This window comes from Poecilia latipinna, unplaced genomic scaffold, assembly GCF_001443285.1.
Source record: "Poecilia latipinna isolate Pla-1442-1.1 unplaced genomic scaffold, P_latipinna-1.0 Scaffold1301, whole genome shotgun sequence".
NCBI lineage: Eukaryota > Metazoa > Chordata > Actinopteri > Cyprinodontiformes > Poeciliidae > Poecilia > Poecilia latipinna.
Genome location: NW_015113917.1, coordinates 156,075 through 172,982, shown reverse-complemented (window position 1 = coordinate 172,982; position 16,908 = coordinate 156,075). Strand labels below are relative to the sequence as shown.

Sequence of the window (16,908 nt, the reverse complement as noted above, 5' to 3'; positions counted from 1 at the left end):
CCCCCTTCCTTCCTTTCTTCCCCCCCCCAAGCAGACTATTGTTCCCCAGCTTTGGCGCAGTCGGTAGAGCATGAGACTCTTAATCTCAGGGTCGTGGGTTCGAGCCCCACGTTGGGCGCAAGTTTTTCTTCTAGTCCTGAAACACGAGATGCCGTTTAAAAGCCTAGCGGGTTTGGTCACTGAACGTGGTATACAGATAGATTTCAGTGAGAAAACACATTTGTCTCTTCTCTTTCGTTTTGCCGTCGTCACTCATTTGCATCCCGGAAGTGCTTCTACTTACGTAACGAGGTCAAAATGGCGGCTCACTGCCTGTGAAAGGGTCGAACCTGAAGGCAGCTTTATGATCCTAAGACATGTATAAAACGCCATGCAGCAGACTGACAGGTAAGGGCAGGAGAAAAATGTAATATTCCGTTAGCCAGCTGTTTACCTTTACAGACACATTTTTGTCTTGCACGCTGTTAGTAGCCCGAAAGCTAATGCAGAAGCTAGTTCAGCATGTAGCTTACTGGTTGAGAGTTAGCTTATAAAGGAGTCTACAAGTGACTTTGTCCGGCTGTCTATTATCGGTTTCTATGCAAAAACATAGCTTTCGCTAAAGACCACCATTCTGCTTTAAATGATACTGTTGAATATCGAAATAGTTGCAGAAATAACACAAGGATGCATGCTTCTATTAGCTATAAGACGTGGCTGGGAGACAACAACAAACATACCATAGCAAGTGATAGAAGCTGCACAGAATAACGAACTGGAAATCTATCCCCGTACTCATAAACTCCTAGTAGATTAACAGAAATATGCTTATTAAGCCTTGATTTACTCTTCCTGATATCACAAAATGTAAAACTCATAATATTTGAGTTATATCTAGTGTCTGCCTAATTTGGGCGTTTTGGACATTTGATCTTTGTGACCGACAATTAATTCGTTTAATTAATTTCTACGACTAAAATTAAATTGTACCATATACTCATAGTCCATCATACAATAATTTCCCAATATGGCTACTAGAAATTGTATCTAGCAACAGGAGGTTTCTTTGAGATATTTTTAGTTTGATTACCTGTCATCAAAGTCTATCATATTTCATAAGTCTGGGGTGGTCCAAACAGGGGATAAGATATGGAAATAGGGTGCTATACGAACTCTCAGGGAAATTAATATGTATGGTTTAATTGTATTAAAAGTTTGCTGTGCCTATTTCATTTGAAATTAAAACCACTTCAAATAATATGAAATGATTGAAAGACTTCGAATGTCTACTTTTGTAACAATTATTTTTCTAGATGTGTAATCACATTGCAAGTCAATTCAAGCATGTCACTTAATGTATGTTATTTTACTGTGTTTTGGTCATTTCTCCATTTTACCATATTAGTACATTGGTTGTTTCATATCCGGCTTCCGGAGTGGACTTTGGGGCATTTTGCCCACCTTTGAGAAATTTTGTGTCCAATTTTGGTGTTGAGGATTTCAAATAATTAATTCTAAAACCTGCTTATTCTTTTTCTGTAAGGGAATGTGTTTAATTTCGTCCAGGACCTGTTATCTACCAGGATGCCAGGAGTTATTTTAGGGATGGGTAGGTGCCATAATCTATCATATTTCAGGAGAGATAGCTGGATTTAATGACATTAGAACCATTACGAAAGTAGGGTGTGATATTAAAGAGTTATATATAGAGTTTAACTGTGTTCTTCCTGGGACTCAAGTATTTCCATTATTACCTACATAATAAATCTCGAAAAATAAAAGAAATACCAAAATACCTAGAGAAATAAATGTAAATATATGGCTTTTGAAAGGTCTGTATGAAATGGAAGTAGGAAGGGAAAAATGCCAAAATGTGACTGCCAATAGGAAGAAGAGTGATACAGCCAGAGTCTGTTTTTCTTAGTGGTATTTTTTTTTTATAAGAAATGGAGATTAATTGAATCAAGTTGATTTTATCTTACATGCAACTTATTTTACTTAATTAAAGCTTCCTAAAATGTTCTCAACATATTCTATTTATCTTGTTTCTTATGCCTATTTAGGCCAGTTGACTCTTATGAAATATGACTAATTATGACTTCTGATCAAACCAACAAAACTTCTAAGAGACCTCTTGCAGTATTGGTGTCATATAACCGTACTTTCTTACATTAGACCAGAGGTTGTGGGGCGCGACCCTAGGGGGGAGTTAAAACGGTATAAGCCATTGTTATCACGTTGTAAGCTGTTTTTCCGAGCTGCCTTTAAACACAACATCAGCGCTACGACGCTCGCACTGGGTTTACACCTGTGTGGCAGCGACGGAGACCTGCTGCTGCTGCTGCTGCTGCTGCACTCAGGGGTGTGTTAGAATCATGGCAGCAAACCAGCAAAAACGCAAAGAACTTTTCAGTTTTTCCTCCAAACTAACTGACCGAGTTGAGTAAAGCTGTTGGATGCAGCAGTGACGTGCGGTGAGATTCATAGCTGGTGAGGCACTGACTTAATCGTCATCAGATTTACAAATCTAGACCCCATGCAAGTTTACATAAGAAATGTTTACATGTTTACATAAGAAAATTTTGCGCATGCGGACAATGCTGGAGGGCAAAAAGGCTATTCCTTTACATGCCATCCATAGCCACGCTGCCGCCGTAGAATAATTCCGTTAACGCAATCAAACTTGGACGTAGATATCATTAATTTCGTGCTGTGCTCCACAGCAAAGGGAAAAATCGTTAAAGAACAACTCAAAACCACGTCTCTCTTGCTGTATCAGCGCGGCTACAAGCACACTCGTTGCCATAGCAACTGACAATAACGCCACAAAAAATAAACACTCATATTTCCCACACAAAGAGCAGAACATTCAGTCTGTTGCAGTAGTATGGTTTTAGGCTTACTGATTATTTTGGGATTATTAATTAGTGATTGCTGTGGTAAGAGGAGAAAACTATAAATGTATCGCTGCACTTGACTTTACTGCATGGCTAGCTGCTAGCTCGCTGTTACTGTCTTAATGTCTGGGATCATGAGCGCCCCCTTCCTTGAGGCACTGGGGGCGCTGGGATGCAGGTAATGTTAGCTAAATGATGACTAGCTAATATCAACACAGCACCTTAAGCTTAACAAGTGTCCTCTAGGCTACTGACAATGTTGTCTATGTTCAGCTGCTTCAATTCATTTTGCCCCCAAAATAAGTCGATCACTCCCCACTCCCCCCACCACTCACACACATCATTCAACCAGGTAGCCTCTCCATTTTGGTAATCCACAAGGGGAGCCCAGAGAATGTTTAGAAACTACAGGGGGGGTCCAGGAGAAAAAGTTTGGGAACCACTGCATTAGACTATCAGTAGATAATCTAAGAATTATTTTAATTGTCAGAAGAGGTTCAAAACATTCCTCACTTAACAAAAATATGCCTGTCAGTTCAATGGAGAACATAATGAAACAAGTGTGTTTTGGGAATATTTCCTGTCAGGGCTTAGTACTGTGTTAAGGGATTAATTGTGTTTCTTTTGTTCCTGCAGGTTTTCTAGGTGTAAGAATAAAACAGCGATTGGTTCAAATTGCTCCTCGATGTGACCAGACTGCTCGAAGTCTTATTTACCTCCACAAAAGAAATCCCTCAAACTCGCTGACGTATCAGCATCTTAACTTTCTGAAACGACAGGTATCCTCATTGGGCATTACCAACCCTATTTCTAACCCAATGTGTTGTGCCAAAATTGATCAACCCAACAATAAATCTGTAAACCATTTAGTCCCTTTTTGCTCCTCACTTTGTTTTCATAGTATGTTACCAAAACCAGCAGTGGACTTCAGCAGCACGCGGTCCCCAAGCACAACCCGACAGTTGTCGATGAAAGAGATGCCAGCGTTGAAAGACAGGTGGAGAGAATACCGGCGATTAATGCTGAGCTCGCAGCAGTCGCCCCACTGTCGGAGGATGTAACGCGTGAAACACAACCTGAAAACTTCGCTGCAAAGCCTGCTACGCAAAGTGCGACAACTCCAAAAGGTTCTGCGTCCCATTTTGCTGCAACCACAGACGAGCCTCCGCACGTTCAAGTGGAGACGGAGGAGGCGAAGCAGGCCCGTCTCGACAGACAGTGGAAGCCGCTGAAAGTCGATGCGAGTGACCTACCAGATGTCTACGCTAGACTTGCTAAAATCAAACTTACAGGTAGAGTACCTTAAACATCACCGTGTTGATATATACATATATATACATCTCTGGTTTCATTGAGTCTTATTGGCTGTTTTATAATTAATCAAAAAGCTGTATGATTGACAAAATCTTTACTTTTCTCATGTAATGACTGTTTACTGCTATCAACGTATACTGGAGTTTCAATTGGTTGCATTTTCACAACCTCAAAAAATATCATATGCTAGTATAATATAAAAATGGTTGTTTTTCTCTGGGCTCTGCACTGTGACCATTAAAGACAGTGAACTGTAGTTGTTTGTTAGACTGAAACAGCTTGGATAGCTTATTTATTTTATTTTTTTTTGCTTCTCAAGTTATACTTGGCAGAAGTAAGCATGGGTCTGCTGTTGGTATCAAGATATACAGTTTTAGAAATGCTATAATGTGTCGATATAATGTTTTCATTATAGAAAGTGTGTTGTTATCCGTGCTAACCAAATAAATATGCAAAATTAACTGGCTGAGTATGTCAATTAAGAAACTGTATGTTCAACCCACACTGTTCCCATCAGAACTTCTACTGGATACTTAATCTATGGATTATGTAGTTTTTCTACATATCTAACAAACTGATTTTGCAGTCTAAAATGTCACTCCCGTTTTGCACTGCCAAATGATGAAGATAAGATAGAGTTGAATATGTTGGGAGATTTCAACCTGAAATATAACCACTGTGCACAGTTTACATATTAGATTATTGATCACACTTTTACCAGTTAATAATTATCATAGTAAAGTTTCCAACACTGTCTAACAAATCAAGCCTTCCATCTGGAAAAGTTTCCAGTTTTCCAAGCAAACCTAATTTTAACATTCAGTATGGCTGCCCCATTTAGCAAATGAGGCAGCCATTTGCTAAATGCACAGTAAAGGTTGCAGGTATGAAAAATGCATTGTTACGTCTGGTGGTTTTTCTCATTAAATCTGTGGCACACTGATATTTCTGCATAGCCTTTATGGATGAAAGTCTTTATTTAGTGTCGGAAAACAAAATGGAGAGAAATAAATGATTACGAGTATACTACTAGCACATAAATTAATTAAACTAAGGAATTATTATTAAGTGATTTTTAACTGGGGGGGTATTTCTTGTTTTGTCTGTTTTCAGCTCTGGTGGCAACAACTGCAGCAGCCGGTTTTGCAATGGCTCCCGTTCCTTTTGATCCCGTCTTGTTTTTCGTGTCTTCTCTGGGAACAGGCCTGGCATCCTGTGCTGCCAATTCCATTAACCAGGTCGGTTGCTTTCATATTGCTACCCAACGTTAAGGTTTCTTACAGGCTGTAGACATCTTCTGAAAGTGGCAACTTTGAGGAAATCTTTTGTGATCTTATCAACTTTTGTCAGCCGTAGACGGATATTTGTTGACCTCCAACTGTTTTGTAATACAAACATAAGGTAGCTGGACGACATGCTCCTACACGCAGCTGTCTTAGAATAATCAATCATTTTCCAGAAACATCTGCAAGAACCATCATCCTCACCTTTTGTTCTCATCCGCTGCACATTTCTATTTAAGCTACACATCTCAAAAATGCATCGAGTTGACTGCAAGTTGTCATTATTTCTCTCCTGAAAGCTTTTTTTTTTTTTCATATCTGTAAACAAAGGACCTTTTTTTTCTATAGAGGCACTTAGAATGGCCTGAGTCAGTAGAGCCTCCCTCCACTATCTTGTGTTGACGTCTTACGTCGGAATTTGCTCTGTGATTTGAGAATTTTAGCATAATGGGTGAACTCTTTGCTAGCCCTTGATTGAACTGTGTTTAGTTGTGGTTTTAGCCTGTAATTTTGCAGAGACCTTGATTATACTGTGAGTTGGTGCCCTTAAGGCGAACCTCCACCTGAGCCTTCACCATATGTCTCATCTTCTGTTTAGTAACTAAATAGTTGAGTATCTGTAGAAAATAATGCAAAGACCTTAGACGAGTCACCTATAATTTTTGGGAATGTTTTGACCCAACAACAGAGCTGGCTGCTTTGCTTTTTTATGTCTCACACTTAGCAGAAGTGTAAATATTTTTAAGATGTTGGAAAAATGTCCTTGTCTTAACTGAATAGTTAAACCCTGGTAGACGTTTGAACAACCCAAAATAAAAGAAAAACATTTGTGTTATGTTATTTAATCGAGATGGCTTTGCATCTAACAGACCATTGAAGGAATTTCATAAAAATCCCCATTTATGCATCAAAGAGTTTCCAGAACCAATCACACTCACTTAATACATGCTAATGCATGTATTAAGATGCATGTCCATCGGTTCTAATCCATGGAAGTTCAGCTGGTTCCTGCCCTGTTGATGCACATTTCAAATGTTTAACCTACAAATACCTTTCAGATGAGTACAAGCGTTCAGTCTGGGAATGCAGCAGTTAGTCATCCAGCTATTAGAATTAGACAATTTTCTAATAATTTACTGTAATAATGGGGATGCAAATTCATACTGAAAAATCAGAGTTTTTTTTATCATGACTTAGAATTCCCACCATTTCATTCTTTAAATGCATCAGCAGCATGCATCTGTTTTGAGTTAAGTGAAATTAAGATAAAAGATGGTATGTTTTTGATGCAGGTAAGGATAAAACCTTGCGCAATCCTTATCTGCATTTTTCTAAATTGGTCGTCCTAAAAAGAGTAGAAATTGTACAACAAAGACCTCCTGTGCATTTTTTTTTTTACCTTTATTGTGTTGTAGTCCTGAATAAAGAATCGGAATGAAATAAAATCATAATTTGCAGTGTATGCCTAAAGAAAAACTGCATTGTACATGAGCATTGTGAGTATTTTTAGGATTTCGTATTTAATTTTGCTCTAACTGGCAATTATGGAATCCTGCATTGTTTCTGTGGATAAATATATACCGAAGTGAAAAGAGATCCTTGTGGAACCTTTGTTTAAAATTTCTCTCTTTTTTTTATTTCCACAATTGCCTCTTTGAGTCTTGCTTTAAATTCAGCTTATGGTGCATGATGCCAAGAAGTCTTTTTCTGTGGCAATGTTGCTGGTATGTGACCCTGAACCTCTACATGAGAGAGAATCTCTCGCAGCTCTTTTCTCCCTTGCTCTCTTTAAGTACAATGTCATCGGAGTCTTAATTGGAAATGGCTGGGGATGGGATGGGGATCGTGCTTTCAGGCTTAATAGCCACCTGTCTTGATGTGCAGCTGACTTTGATGTTGGTTTTCTTCTGGAATCAGGAAAGACTGAATAATATCTTGTTGGCAGAAAAAATGGAATTGCAGTGCCTTGCAAAAGTATTTTCTCATCTCAATTTTTTCTCACTTGGATTTGACTGGGCCATTTATTCAGCTGAGTATGTTTTGATTGAAACCTGTCTATTGTAACTCTGTCTCTGTCTCTATTGACACCCATTTCGCTTTAAGTGTTAGTTTTTGTCAACATGGTATGTTTGTACTCTGACTGTATTAAAAAAAACCTAAGCTTGAAACATCTCAATTTAAAATGCATTTAGAAAAAGAAAAGTGACACCTATGTGTCCTTTTCTTTCTACTTTACTGTTATAAACTACAGTGTGTTGGTTTGCTCCATTGAAACCCTCCATTGTAATGTGATAATTGTGAAGAAGTCAAGGGGTGTGAATACTTTTGTAATGTGCTTGAACTTAAATTCCTTTTGCACATAGCTATGCATCCGCAAAAGAACAGTTTGTGTTGATGATCTGTTTTATCTTTGACTGTCCACACGCATTCTCAACATTGTGCATTTTTCTAAATTGGTAATCCTAAAAAGACTAGAAATTGTGCAACGCTAACTTCAGAGCTGCTGCCTTTGGCTTTTTTCCCCTCTCACTCCCTTTCATCCCTAAAATGCCAGCTTTTCAGTGTAAGTTTAGTTTGGGATGATCAAAGACCGTTTTTTTTGTTTTGTTTTGTTTTGTTTTCTCTAATACACAGAAAATCAAACAAAAAGCCTGACAAATCAGTGCAAAGATCAAGCAAAGATGACTTCCTAAGGATTTGGTGCTCCACGCTAATCCCTTAATGTTCTGCATCCGAAGAGGCAGAGCAGTGTGCGATCTTGTGACCGCACAACTGTCAGATTTCCTTGAGAAACGGAGCGAGGGAGAAATTTATAACGATCCCAAGTCAGAACTTGGGATTCGCTGTGAAAAGCCGAGGTTGCCATTTGTCCCATTGGGAAGCACCCATAGGCCAAAAGGAAATGTTGTGGTTCCTTCTCCAAACATTCATTTATTTTGGAAACTGACCCAAAGGAACCGGAGCATAATAGCCGTGGTATTTTAACCAGAATTCTTTGGGGTTACAGTCAAATTGATTAATAGTCAGAAAGAAAAGCCATATGCAGCAACAAAGCTCAACTTCAGAGTTTATATTTTTGTGATGAGTAGATATAATGGGACTTCTAAGTTATTTGAAAATAACTAACTTTAGTGCTTTTTTTGTTTGTTTGTTTGTTTTCCCCCCCAAGTATTCTATGATCCTAATGATAGCTAAAATGTTTATGGCAAAATCCTCTGCAGGTGGCCCAGCCATTCTCACTTTCAGTCCTGACCTCCACTTCTTCTAACTGGATAATTGGGTCAGATGAAAGTTTGAGGCAGGATGCCTGAAAGACCCCAGGGAGGTCTCAGGGTCCTTGGCACTGTAAACGGGACCTAATGAAGCTTTTGAATGCCGGGTGGGTGGGGGCCGCGGGAGGTGTGTCTTTAGTGTTTTGACAGCATCTGAAGCGTAAGTCACACCACGCTGCTTTGCGTGTTTGTTTAATGAAAATGCAAACAGGCTTGTTTTTGTCTCTTGACTTGTGTCATTTCTGCTGTCGTGACGAAGGCAGCTCGTTTCTGTTGTGTCTTTGTCTCATTTGTGGTGAGCTGTCTGAGGCTGGCACGCACACCGAGCCCCCACACGACTCCCCCTCCTCCACCCCGCACCCTCAACCCCATCCACTGCTTACCACCTCAAGCTGCACCCTGCTGTCTTGTCCTGTGCAGACATGCATTATTTACCGTCTTGCGTGCTTTCGTGTCAGTGCATCTTGGTCGGCCTTTTTGACTGTACGGGTGGGATGATTGAACAGGGACACATGTTTTACAGACAGCTGTGTGTTACCAGCTGTCTGTAAACTACATGCTTCTTTCACTAATCTTTTTTTTTTTTTTTTTTTTAAATATGAAAGTTTGATTAATTTAAATACATTTTCATTTCATCCAGACCAACCTGTACTTTATTTATTTTTAGGGGACATTTAGTCGTATTACTTCTGTTGGAGCAATAGAGGAGCGACTTTTACAGAGAACTAAATTGATCTGTGCAAAAATAATTAAGTGAACTCCACGAACCCAATGTTTTCGACTTAAACCCATCAAAGTCTGACGACAACACACACTATTTATTCCTGTATGAACTTTCTACAATGTCAGTTTTTTTTTATATATATATTATACACACTGCTCAAAAAAATAAAGGGAACACTCAAATAACACATCCTAGATCTGAATGAATGAAATATTCTCATTGAATACTTTGTTCTGTACAAAGTTGAATGTGCTGACAACAAAATCACACAAAAATCATCAATGGAAATCAAATTTATTAACCAATGGAGGCCTGGATTTGGAGCCACACACAAAATTAAAGTGAAATGTTCCCTTTATATATATATATATATATATATATATATATATATATATATATTTTTTTTTTTTTTTTTAAACATGCACATAAAGCAAGATGACTCTTTGAAAATCGCATATGCAAATTTATGGGACTAAACTGTCCCACACTGAAGATCTTTTTAAAGCCAAAGGAGAAAAAAGCAATCCAAAACGGCTAAAGATAAAAATGACTAAAGATGGGGACAGAGGCTTCTCTTCCAGCAGGAAATCAGTCCAATTTAACCAGAGCTACAGTGGGATGTTTCAAAATAAAACATATTAATGTCTTAGAATGACCTAGTCAAAGTTGAGACTGCCACTGTATTTTTTTTCCGCCCTTCTTCTTTTACCCTTGCTCTTTTGTTTGGAGGTACTATGTTGAAGGCAGCACCTCTTGAGAATGTCATAAGTTGTAACAAGAGCCTGTAGCTCCTAAAATCCCACCAACTGTGACACAAAGGACTACAAACTCACCCACCAACACTTTTGCCTGATAAAAGGAACAAACAGATAAAAACCCCAAAGGAAAGTTATTTGTCGTCCATTGGTTAGTTTTGTTGGATATTGTCATAATATTTATGATAATTGTAGAATTACATAGTAACTTAACTATTCTGAACTTCACCTTTTAGCATTTTCGGCATGATGAATGAATTAGAAACTATTCATTCTTACCTTTTTAATTGTCTGCATTTGCACAGATATTCAATAATGCTTCATATTAATGATAGATTGTTGCTGTAGTTTGCCTCGTAAAGGCCTTGGAGAATGGCTGTGGGGGGGATTTTTTGAGTTTAAAGGTCAGGCACATCAGAGTGTTCGCCAAATGGCCGGTTTTACATGAAAGGAGATCCCTCCCTTGCTGCAGATGCTGCCCTTAAGATCTTGTTTTCCACCAGCTTAGTTAAAACAAAAGACTGAGTTGATCTTTGACTTTGAGGCTTTGTAGATTTCTGTTTTGATGGTCTCCAGCAAGCTGTTAATTCAGCCTGAGAGAAAAGATGGACATTTGCTTTTTAATTGCCCTGGAAACATGGCAAAAATGACTCTGTGGGTATCACCCATTCAGATTAGGATTAATATTTAACCAGCCAGCCCTGTTTAATAGTTAATTTCTTCAAAGCCTTTTGTTTTTGTTGACTGTGGGATGCCGGTCCATTTCCAAATGTACAAATGAATTTCTTGTAGCCTCAGACGGTTGACAGATGGTTTCCTCTGATATTATCATGAAAGGAGTGATGCGCCTCATATTGTCCCTAACAGAAACTCATAGTTACCCAGGGCAAATATTGTTGCTAAGGAAGTGTTAGGTTTCACTGCCGTAGTGTTGATGACACTAGATATGTTGTTGTATCTGGAAAATCAAGCAGAATTGTAGCAGGTTAATGGGCCCGCTTCAGATCACAGTTTCAATCTGCAGCCTTTACACGAAACATTGGATGAGGGGGTTGAAGTTGACCCACCCCCTGTTACACCTTTGATCCATTTCTGGAGGTAGTCACAGTGCAATAATGTCCCTGAGGGGAAGATGGGACTGTATAACGAGTGAGATTTAGTGATATGATGCAAATCAAGAGGAGATAGAAAACAGTGAATTTTCTTATTGCCAAATTGCAACTTTTAATTATGGTATTGTCTCTGTAGGATTTACAGGCTTTTTCTGTGTTTTCTTTAATTTTTATTCAATTTCTCTTTTTTTTTCTTTTCTTTTTTTTTACAGAATATTGCATGAAAGCATATTTAGGATAAATTTCTTTCTGCTATCCGACACAATTTATCAATGTTTCTCTACATTATTCTCTGTTTTGTTTTAATTAATTTTTTTGCATTCTTAGTTTTCAGAACTTAACTTACTGTTCTTCATGTTAGAATAGTGTAAAACTGAAACAAGGAAATCAAAGGAAAAGAAAGTTAATATATAAAACTATGAAAACACAAGAAAAGCATTTCATTTCAACAGATTAGGGAAAATTTTAAATACAATAAATCCAATTCACATACCATAAACATTCTGATACTTGCATTAGATTCTTTTTATCAGTTGAATTCTTCATCTGCATTCACAGTTTTTGCATTTAATCAAATGCAACTTCTTTCAGTCTCCCTGTCACAAGACATGTTGAACTAAATCTCATTATATAAAATCAAATTTCATGTTGCAAATGCTATGTTTGTCATGTCAGTTGATTGGATGAAATTCTCTCAGGAATATATTTATTTCTTGTTAAATACGGTGTTTCAAGTTGTGCAGATAATAAATCAATAAACTGCTTTAGGCTGTTGGAAGGAAACACATGATGTATATGCGCTTTATGTTCCGACTTTTCTTCAAGTCTTCACAAATTAATGTAACGTGACCTTACTTCAAAGGAAGATTTGGGCAGAGAAGAAAACAGGAGTTTTCCTGCAGTTGCCAGCAGTATGTCATCATTCTTTTAAGATCACGCCAAAATGACTTACGGTGCTGTCAGGGCCACATCTTGTTGGTGCAAACGTACCTCACCACAACAGTCACAACATGAGTCATGAAACGGGACAGACTGATGGAGAACCATGTGGAGCAACCTCCCTTATTATTAACCTTTACTTTTTTTTTTAATTTTTACAAAACTAAGTGATTATGGGCTTCGTGGCCGTCTAGGGAAGTTGCCGACAGCTTCTAGAGACGAGTCAGAGAGGAGGAAACTACTCAGCAGAAAGCATTCTGGCTCCGGTCCTGCTCTCCAGCCAAGTCTGGGTCTGTGTTTTAGTAATCGCTGATCTCCTTCAAACCGAGCAACAGCAAACCCACTCCGCCAGACGTATTTCATTTTTCTGTCAACAGTGCTGCTTCTGGCAGGATTTAGCAAGATAAAAACACAAAGTGGAAAATAAATCACTACTTATAGTACTTTTAATAGCTTTGTCATGGTCTCAACTAGGTCAGCTGTTAATTATAATTTCTGTCTTGTATTTGTAGGCTTATTTTATATTGCAAAAAAAAAATGTTTCTCAAAAAAAAAAAACATTTTCTTTAACTTACTACTTTTACAATAGACTTTCATATTTATGGCATTCCTCAAAATAAAATGTAAACAACAATGTCCAAGTGACCCTTTCATCAAGATAAAAATGAATAAAGTGAAGATGCAAGTTTTGTCAATGATAGTTTTTAAAAGTTCAAAAGTAACTAGATTTAATTATAAATATTTTTTGAAGCCTTTAAGATGTGATTTATATTTATTACCTGCATGTGTTATTCATCTATCTCTCAAGTGTAAATCGGATTTATTTAGATAATATATCTGTACAGTTAAATGTGATAAAATTAGGTCAGTTAAAAATGTATTTGGATAACTTGCGTAATAACACAAAGAAAGGTTATAGACTTAATATTGCAAGGGTTTTATATTTTAAATTATATATGCTCATTTTGACCACCTACTGCAATGACACCAATATATTCCATACAGTCTTTAATATTTTTCTGGCATGGATCTGTTCACCCTAATGATCACAGAGCCCCTATATTTAAACGAGGGTTCTTTGCCTGACATAAAATCTTTTGTGTGGTTAAATATTTTTGCAAAGTAGCAAAAGTTTCCTTTTTTTTTTTCTGTCAGCTTTTGTCTGCAAGTATTCAAAACCTGAAGTTGTTTTTGTTTTCCGTCAAACCCTGTTTCTCCAAATAGCCCATTATGGCATGAATATACTTCAACTATTCTGACAGTAAAATGAAAAGCTTCTGCTGTGATGCAGAAGATCTTTGCTAACGCTCATGTTAGTCAGATGAGTACACGCTGGGCTGTGATGCGTGGGACGGTTACTGCTGTGAAATCTGAGAGAGAAGTAAAGAGCAAATTTTCGTGGAATGTCCTGCTGTTTTGTGTTGAACTGAGACGTAATGTTTTCTTCTTTTTTTTTTTTTCTTTTTTTCTATTCCTGGTTTTCGTTTGTTATATTTCTTTGGATATGATCACATGTGTAGATGTAATAACAGAGCGCACACTTTGTATTTAAATCTCCGGTCCCCTCAAAATGGTAAAAACAACCAAGTGATGTTTAATTGATTGGGTTTTAAAGAATGTATCTGTTTCCCTTAACGAGGCTGGTTAAAGTAAGAGAAGAACATACTTACAGCATTTTCTTGTGACAATTACAGATTTGTTTACATGTTGAGCTTTTTTTTTTTTTTTTTCATGAAGCTCAAGTTTTCACCCTCTATTTGAAGGTAACTTAGCCAGAGGAAAGTAGGAACACTCCTTTGTAATGCTGAGATCCGTGGATAATTAACAAAAGCAGCCCTGTTTATGGTGTGCCCATGAGCCAATACTGCATGCTAATTAAATTCAATCTGAGAAGTTTTTGGGGGCAAGGGCATTGCTGGAAAACAGAACGATTACCGGCAAGTCTTTTCTTTTTTTTTTCCTCCAAGTTTTGTGTGCGTCATTTATTTTTGTTTTCTGGCTCTGCCTGTTTTTGCTCAAAATCACATTTGGTTGTTTCAAAGGGTTTGACGACTTATTCAGCTTTAGAGGCATCATCCGAATATGGAAGTCCACGCTTTATGGTTTAGTTTATTTTCTCCCCCAGAGTCAATTTGTCGTATAGCGGAGCAGACAATTAAATAACGAAAAATAAACTAACACCGCCATATTTAAGACACTTGATGTACAGATGTGTAATTTTGCAGTTTCTACTTGGGCAAATCAGCCTCATCAGACTGTTGAGGCTGATTTGCACCGCAGGGCATTGCAACTAAGAACAGATAGCAGCAGGATTTCACTGCCATGAAAACATCTGCCTTGTAATTTACTGAAAGTTGCACAGCATTATCTTACATCTTCGGCTAATACAATCCACTTTAATTATTTAGATTGACAAGGGTGATGGTGTGATCCACTACTGAAACATAATATTGGGTTCAAAAGAGCAAGGTAACTGTGGTAATACTTTTGGGTGAGCTAAGAATCCCTCTATGTTTTTGCATGAATAAACAGAGTAACAAGTCCCAAACTGTCCTCTATCCAGGTTTGATTGGTACTTTTATTGCAATTTCCGTGTTTTTGTTCACTAGACTGAATCTAAAGTTCATCCTAATGTCAAAAAGAATTGAAAATGCTCCTTCTATGCGTATTAACAGAACTTGGCAAGCTTTTTGAAACCTTGAGGTGTATTTTAAATAATCTATTTTCAGTGTAGACTTCTTTAATTTAGTTTTAACTAGTCTAAATAAGTTGCATAATATAAGACTTATTAGAACCGTGAAATAGCCGAGCTCCTTATTTTTGTTGCTTTGAGCTTGTCCAAAATGCAACAGCTTGTCTTCTAATTCTTATCAGGCAGGTGAACATGCATTACCTCTCTTCTGGCTGCTTTGAATTGTTCTGTTTTGGATTTTTCAGAAAGTCACATTTTCTCGACGAGTCTGCTGCACATCACATGTTATAAATTGGAGGAATCTTCCTTTTGTAAAATCTTCTGTATCGGCTCGGCATTGTGAAAACATCACATTAACAGCCAGGCGCCTCACATTTAGACCAACTCTCTCTACTGCTGGTTGAGTAATTGTGTCTGCGCTCTCACCGTCTGCACATATCTGAAATTTTAAAAGGTCTGGTCTCCAATGATGGTTATTCAGACTGTATATTTTCTGCTCTTTAACCACCATCATTGTCCTCTGTCCTTCATTATGTAACCAACAAAGCCCATCCTGACGAACTGAAAAATGCCACGGCTGATATTTAGCATACGAAAAAGGTTGTGTTTTGTGTGACCATGGGTGGCCTTTTAGTTTTACTCATAATAGTCTCACTAAACGGAGAAATATCCTTGAGGCTTCAGTTGTTGCGAGGCCTGTTGCCGTGCCCCAGACCTGATGAGTAGTTGGGTAGAAAGAACTCCAAAAATATACTCTTGTTCTGAAATTGTTTTTATTCATTTCAATTAGCACCTGTGTTAATATATATTCTTTAAGCACAAATATTGGGAAAAATATCAGACGTAGGAAAAGACAAAGTCCTCTGTGTTTGAAATGCAAATTTCCTTAATATCATGTTCCTATTTTCTAATATTGCCATAGTATACATTTTTCTGCTTCAAACAATACCGGCAACACTTCAGAGGAATAGATTAGTCCATCTTCCGTTTGTTCTTCTTTCTTGGTGTCTCATTAGGCTTATCCTTTCCACGTGTTGATTCACCTGCTGGTGCTCCGCCTCTCGTTCGACTCACTTAAAGATGGAGTGCTGCTTTGCTGGGTGAGAATCTCCGTCTGACCGAGATTCGCTGCAGACGCTGATGGTAGTTAAAAGGAGTCTGCCAGGCTCTGTCGTGTAGTAACTGCTCATTAGTGCTCAGAGAACAGTTCAAAGTGTGTGTCTCTGGGTGTGTGTAACAAGTGCATATATATTTACTCAGGCACTGTGGCCTTTTAACTTGCCCCTTTGTGCTTTTTTTTTTTTTTTTTTTTTTTTTTTTTGTCTTTTGATCGAGAGCAAAACATAGGTTCTGTGAAATTACAGTTGTTTTTGCTGTTTATGTCTAAAGCTCAACATTACCTTGCACCTAATAAAGTAGTCCTCACTGCACTGGCAACCACTAATGGCATTTCTTTATTTATCTGTTGTCAGCTTTTTTTTATTCAATTGTGCTAAGCCGCTTATGTTTCCTCAATAAAATGAGATACATTTTCATTGTTACGTTTTGCATTTATTCCCAACCACAAAATGAAGACGTTACCAAAGACTAAATACACTTTAAGGTATAAAATGCTGTCTCCTGTATGATAAAAAAAAATAAATCACTATTTACATAGTAAAAGTAGTAAATAAATAAGTATGTTTTATTAAAAAAATAATAATAGACAGAAGTGGACTTATAAACATCTAGAACTTATTTCTGTTATCAATTCAGCTCCAAATTAAAAAAGAATTGTTTCTCTGAAACAAGTAACAATAAGAGCATTTTATATATATATATATATATATATATATATATATATATATATATATACATACAGTTAATCAGAGTTGCATTTCTTTTACATGAAAGGTTATTGATGAAGCAAGAGATCAAGCAGACGTTGACTTTATTGACCTC

The 16,908-nt window shown here is 37.4% G+C and overlaps 2 protein-coding genes and 1 non-coding gene across 3 annotated transcripts in view; all 3 read left to right on the top strand.

Annotated features, from left to right (window-relative positions):
- LOC106961440 (uncharacterized) overlaps positions 1-16,781 on the top strand; it is a 27,691-nt gene extending 10,910 nt beyond the window's left edge. The window contains exons 6-7 of the mRNA XM_015055177.1: positions 7,854-7,861; positions 16,771-16,781. The gene's annotated coding sequence lies outside the window, so the exon portion shown is untranslated. The remainder of the gene's footprint in view (positions 1-7,853; positions 7,862-16,770) is intronic.
- Positions 45-117, top strand: trnak-cuu (transfer RNA lysine (anticodon CUU)). Its single transcript has one exon. It is a non-coding gene; the product is annotated as a tRNA-Lys (tRNA).
- Positions 235-16,908, top strand: part of cox10 (cytochrome c oxidase assembly factor heme A:farnesyltransferase COX10) — a 32,484-nt gene continuing 15,810 nt past the window's right edge. Inside the window, exons 1-4 of the mRNA XM_015055178.1 lie at positions 235-387; positions 3,513-3,655; positions 3,778-4,168; positions 5,304-5,428. Of these exons, the coding sequence (XP_014910664.1) occupies positions 357-387; positions 3,513-3,655; positions 3,778-4,168; positions 5,304-5,428 (690 nt within the window). The 5' untranslated portion in view covers positions 235-356. The remainder of the gene's footprint in view (positions 388-3,512; positions 3,656-3,777; positions 4,169-5,303; positions 5,429-16,908) is intronic.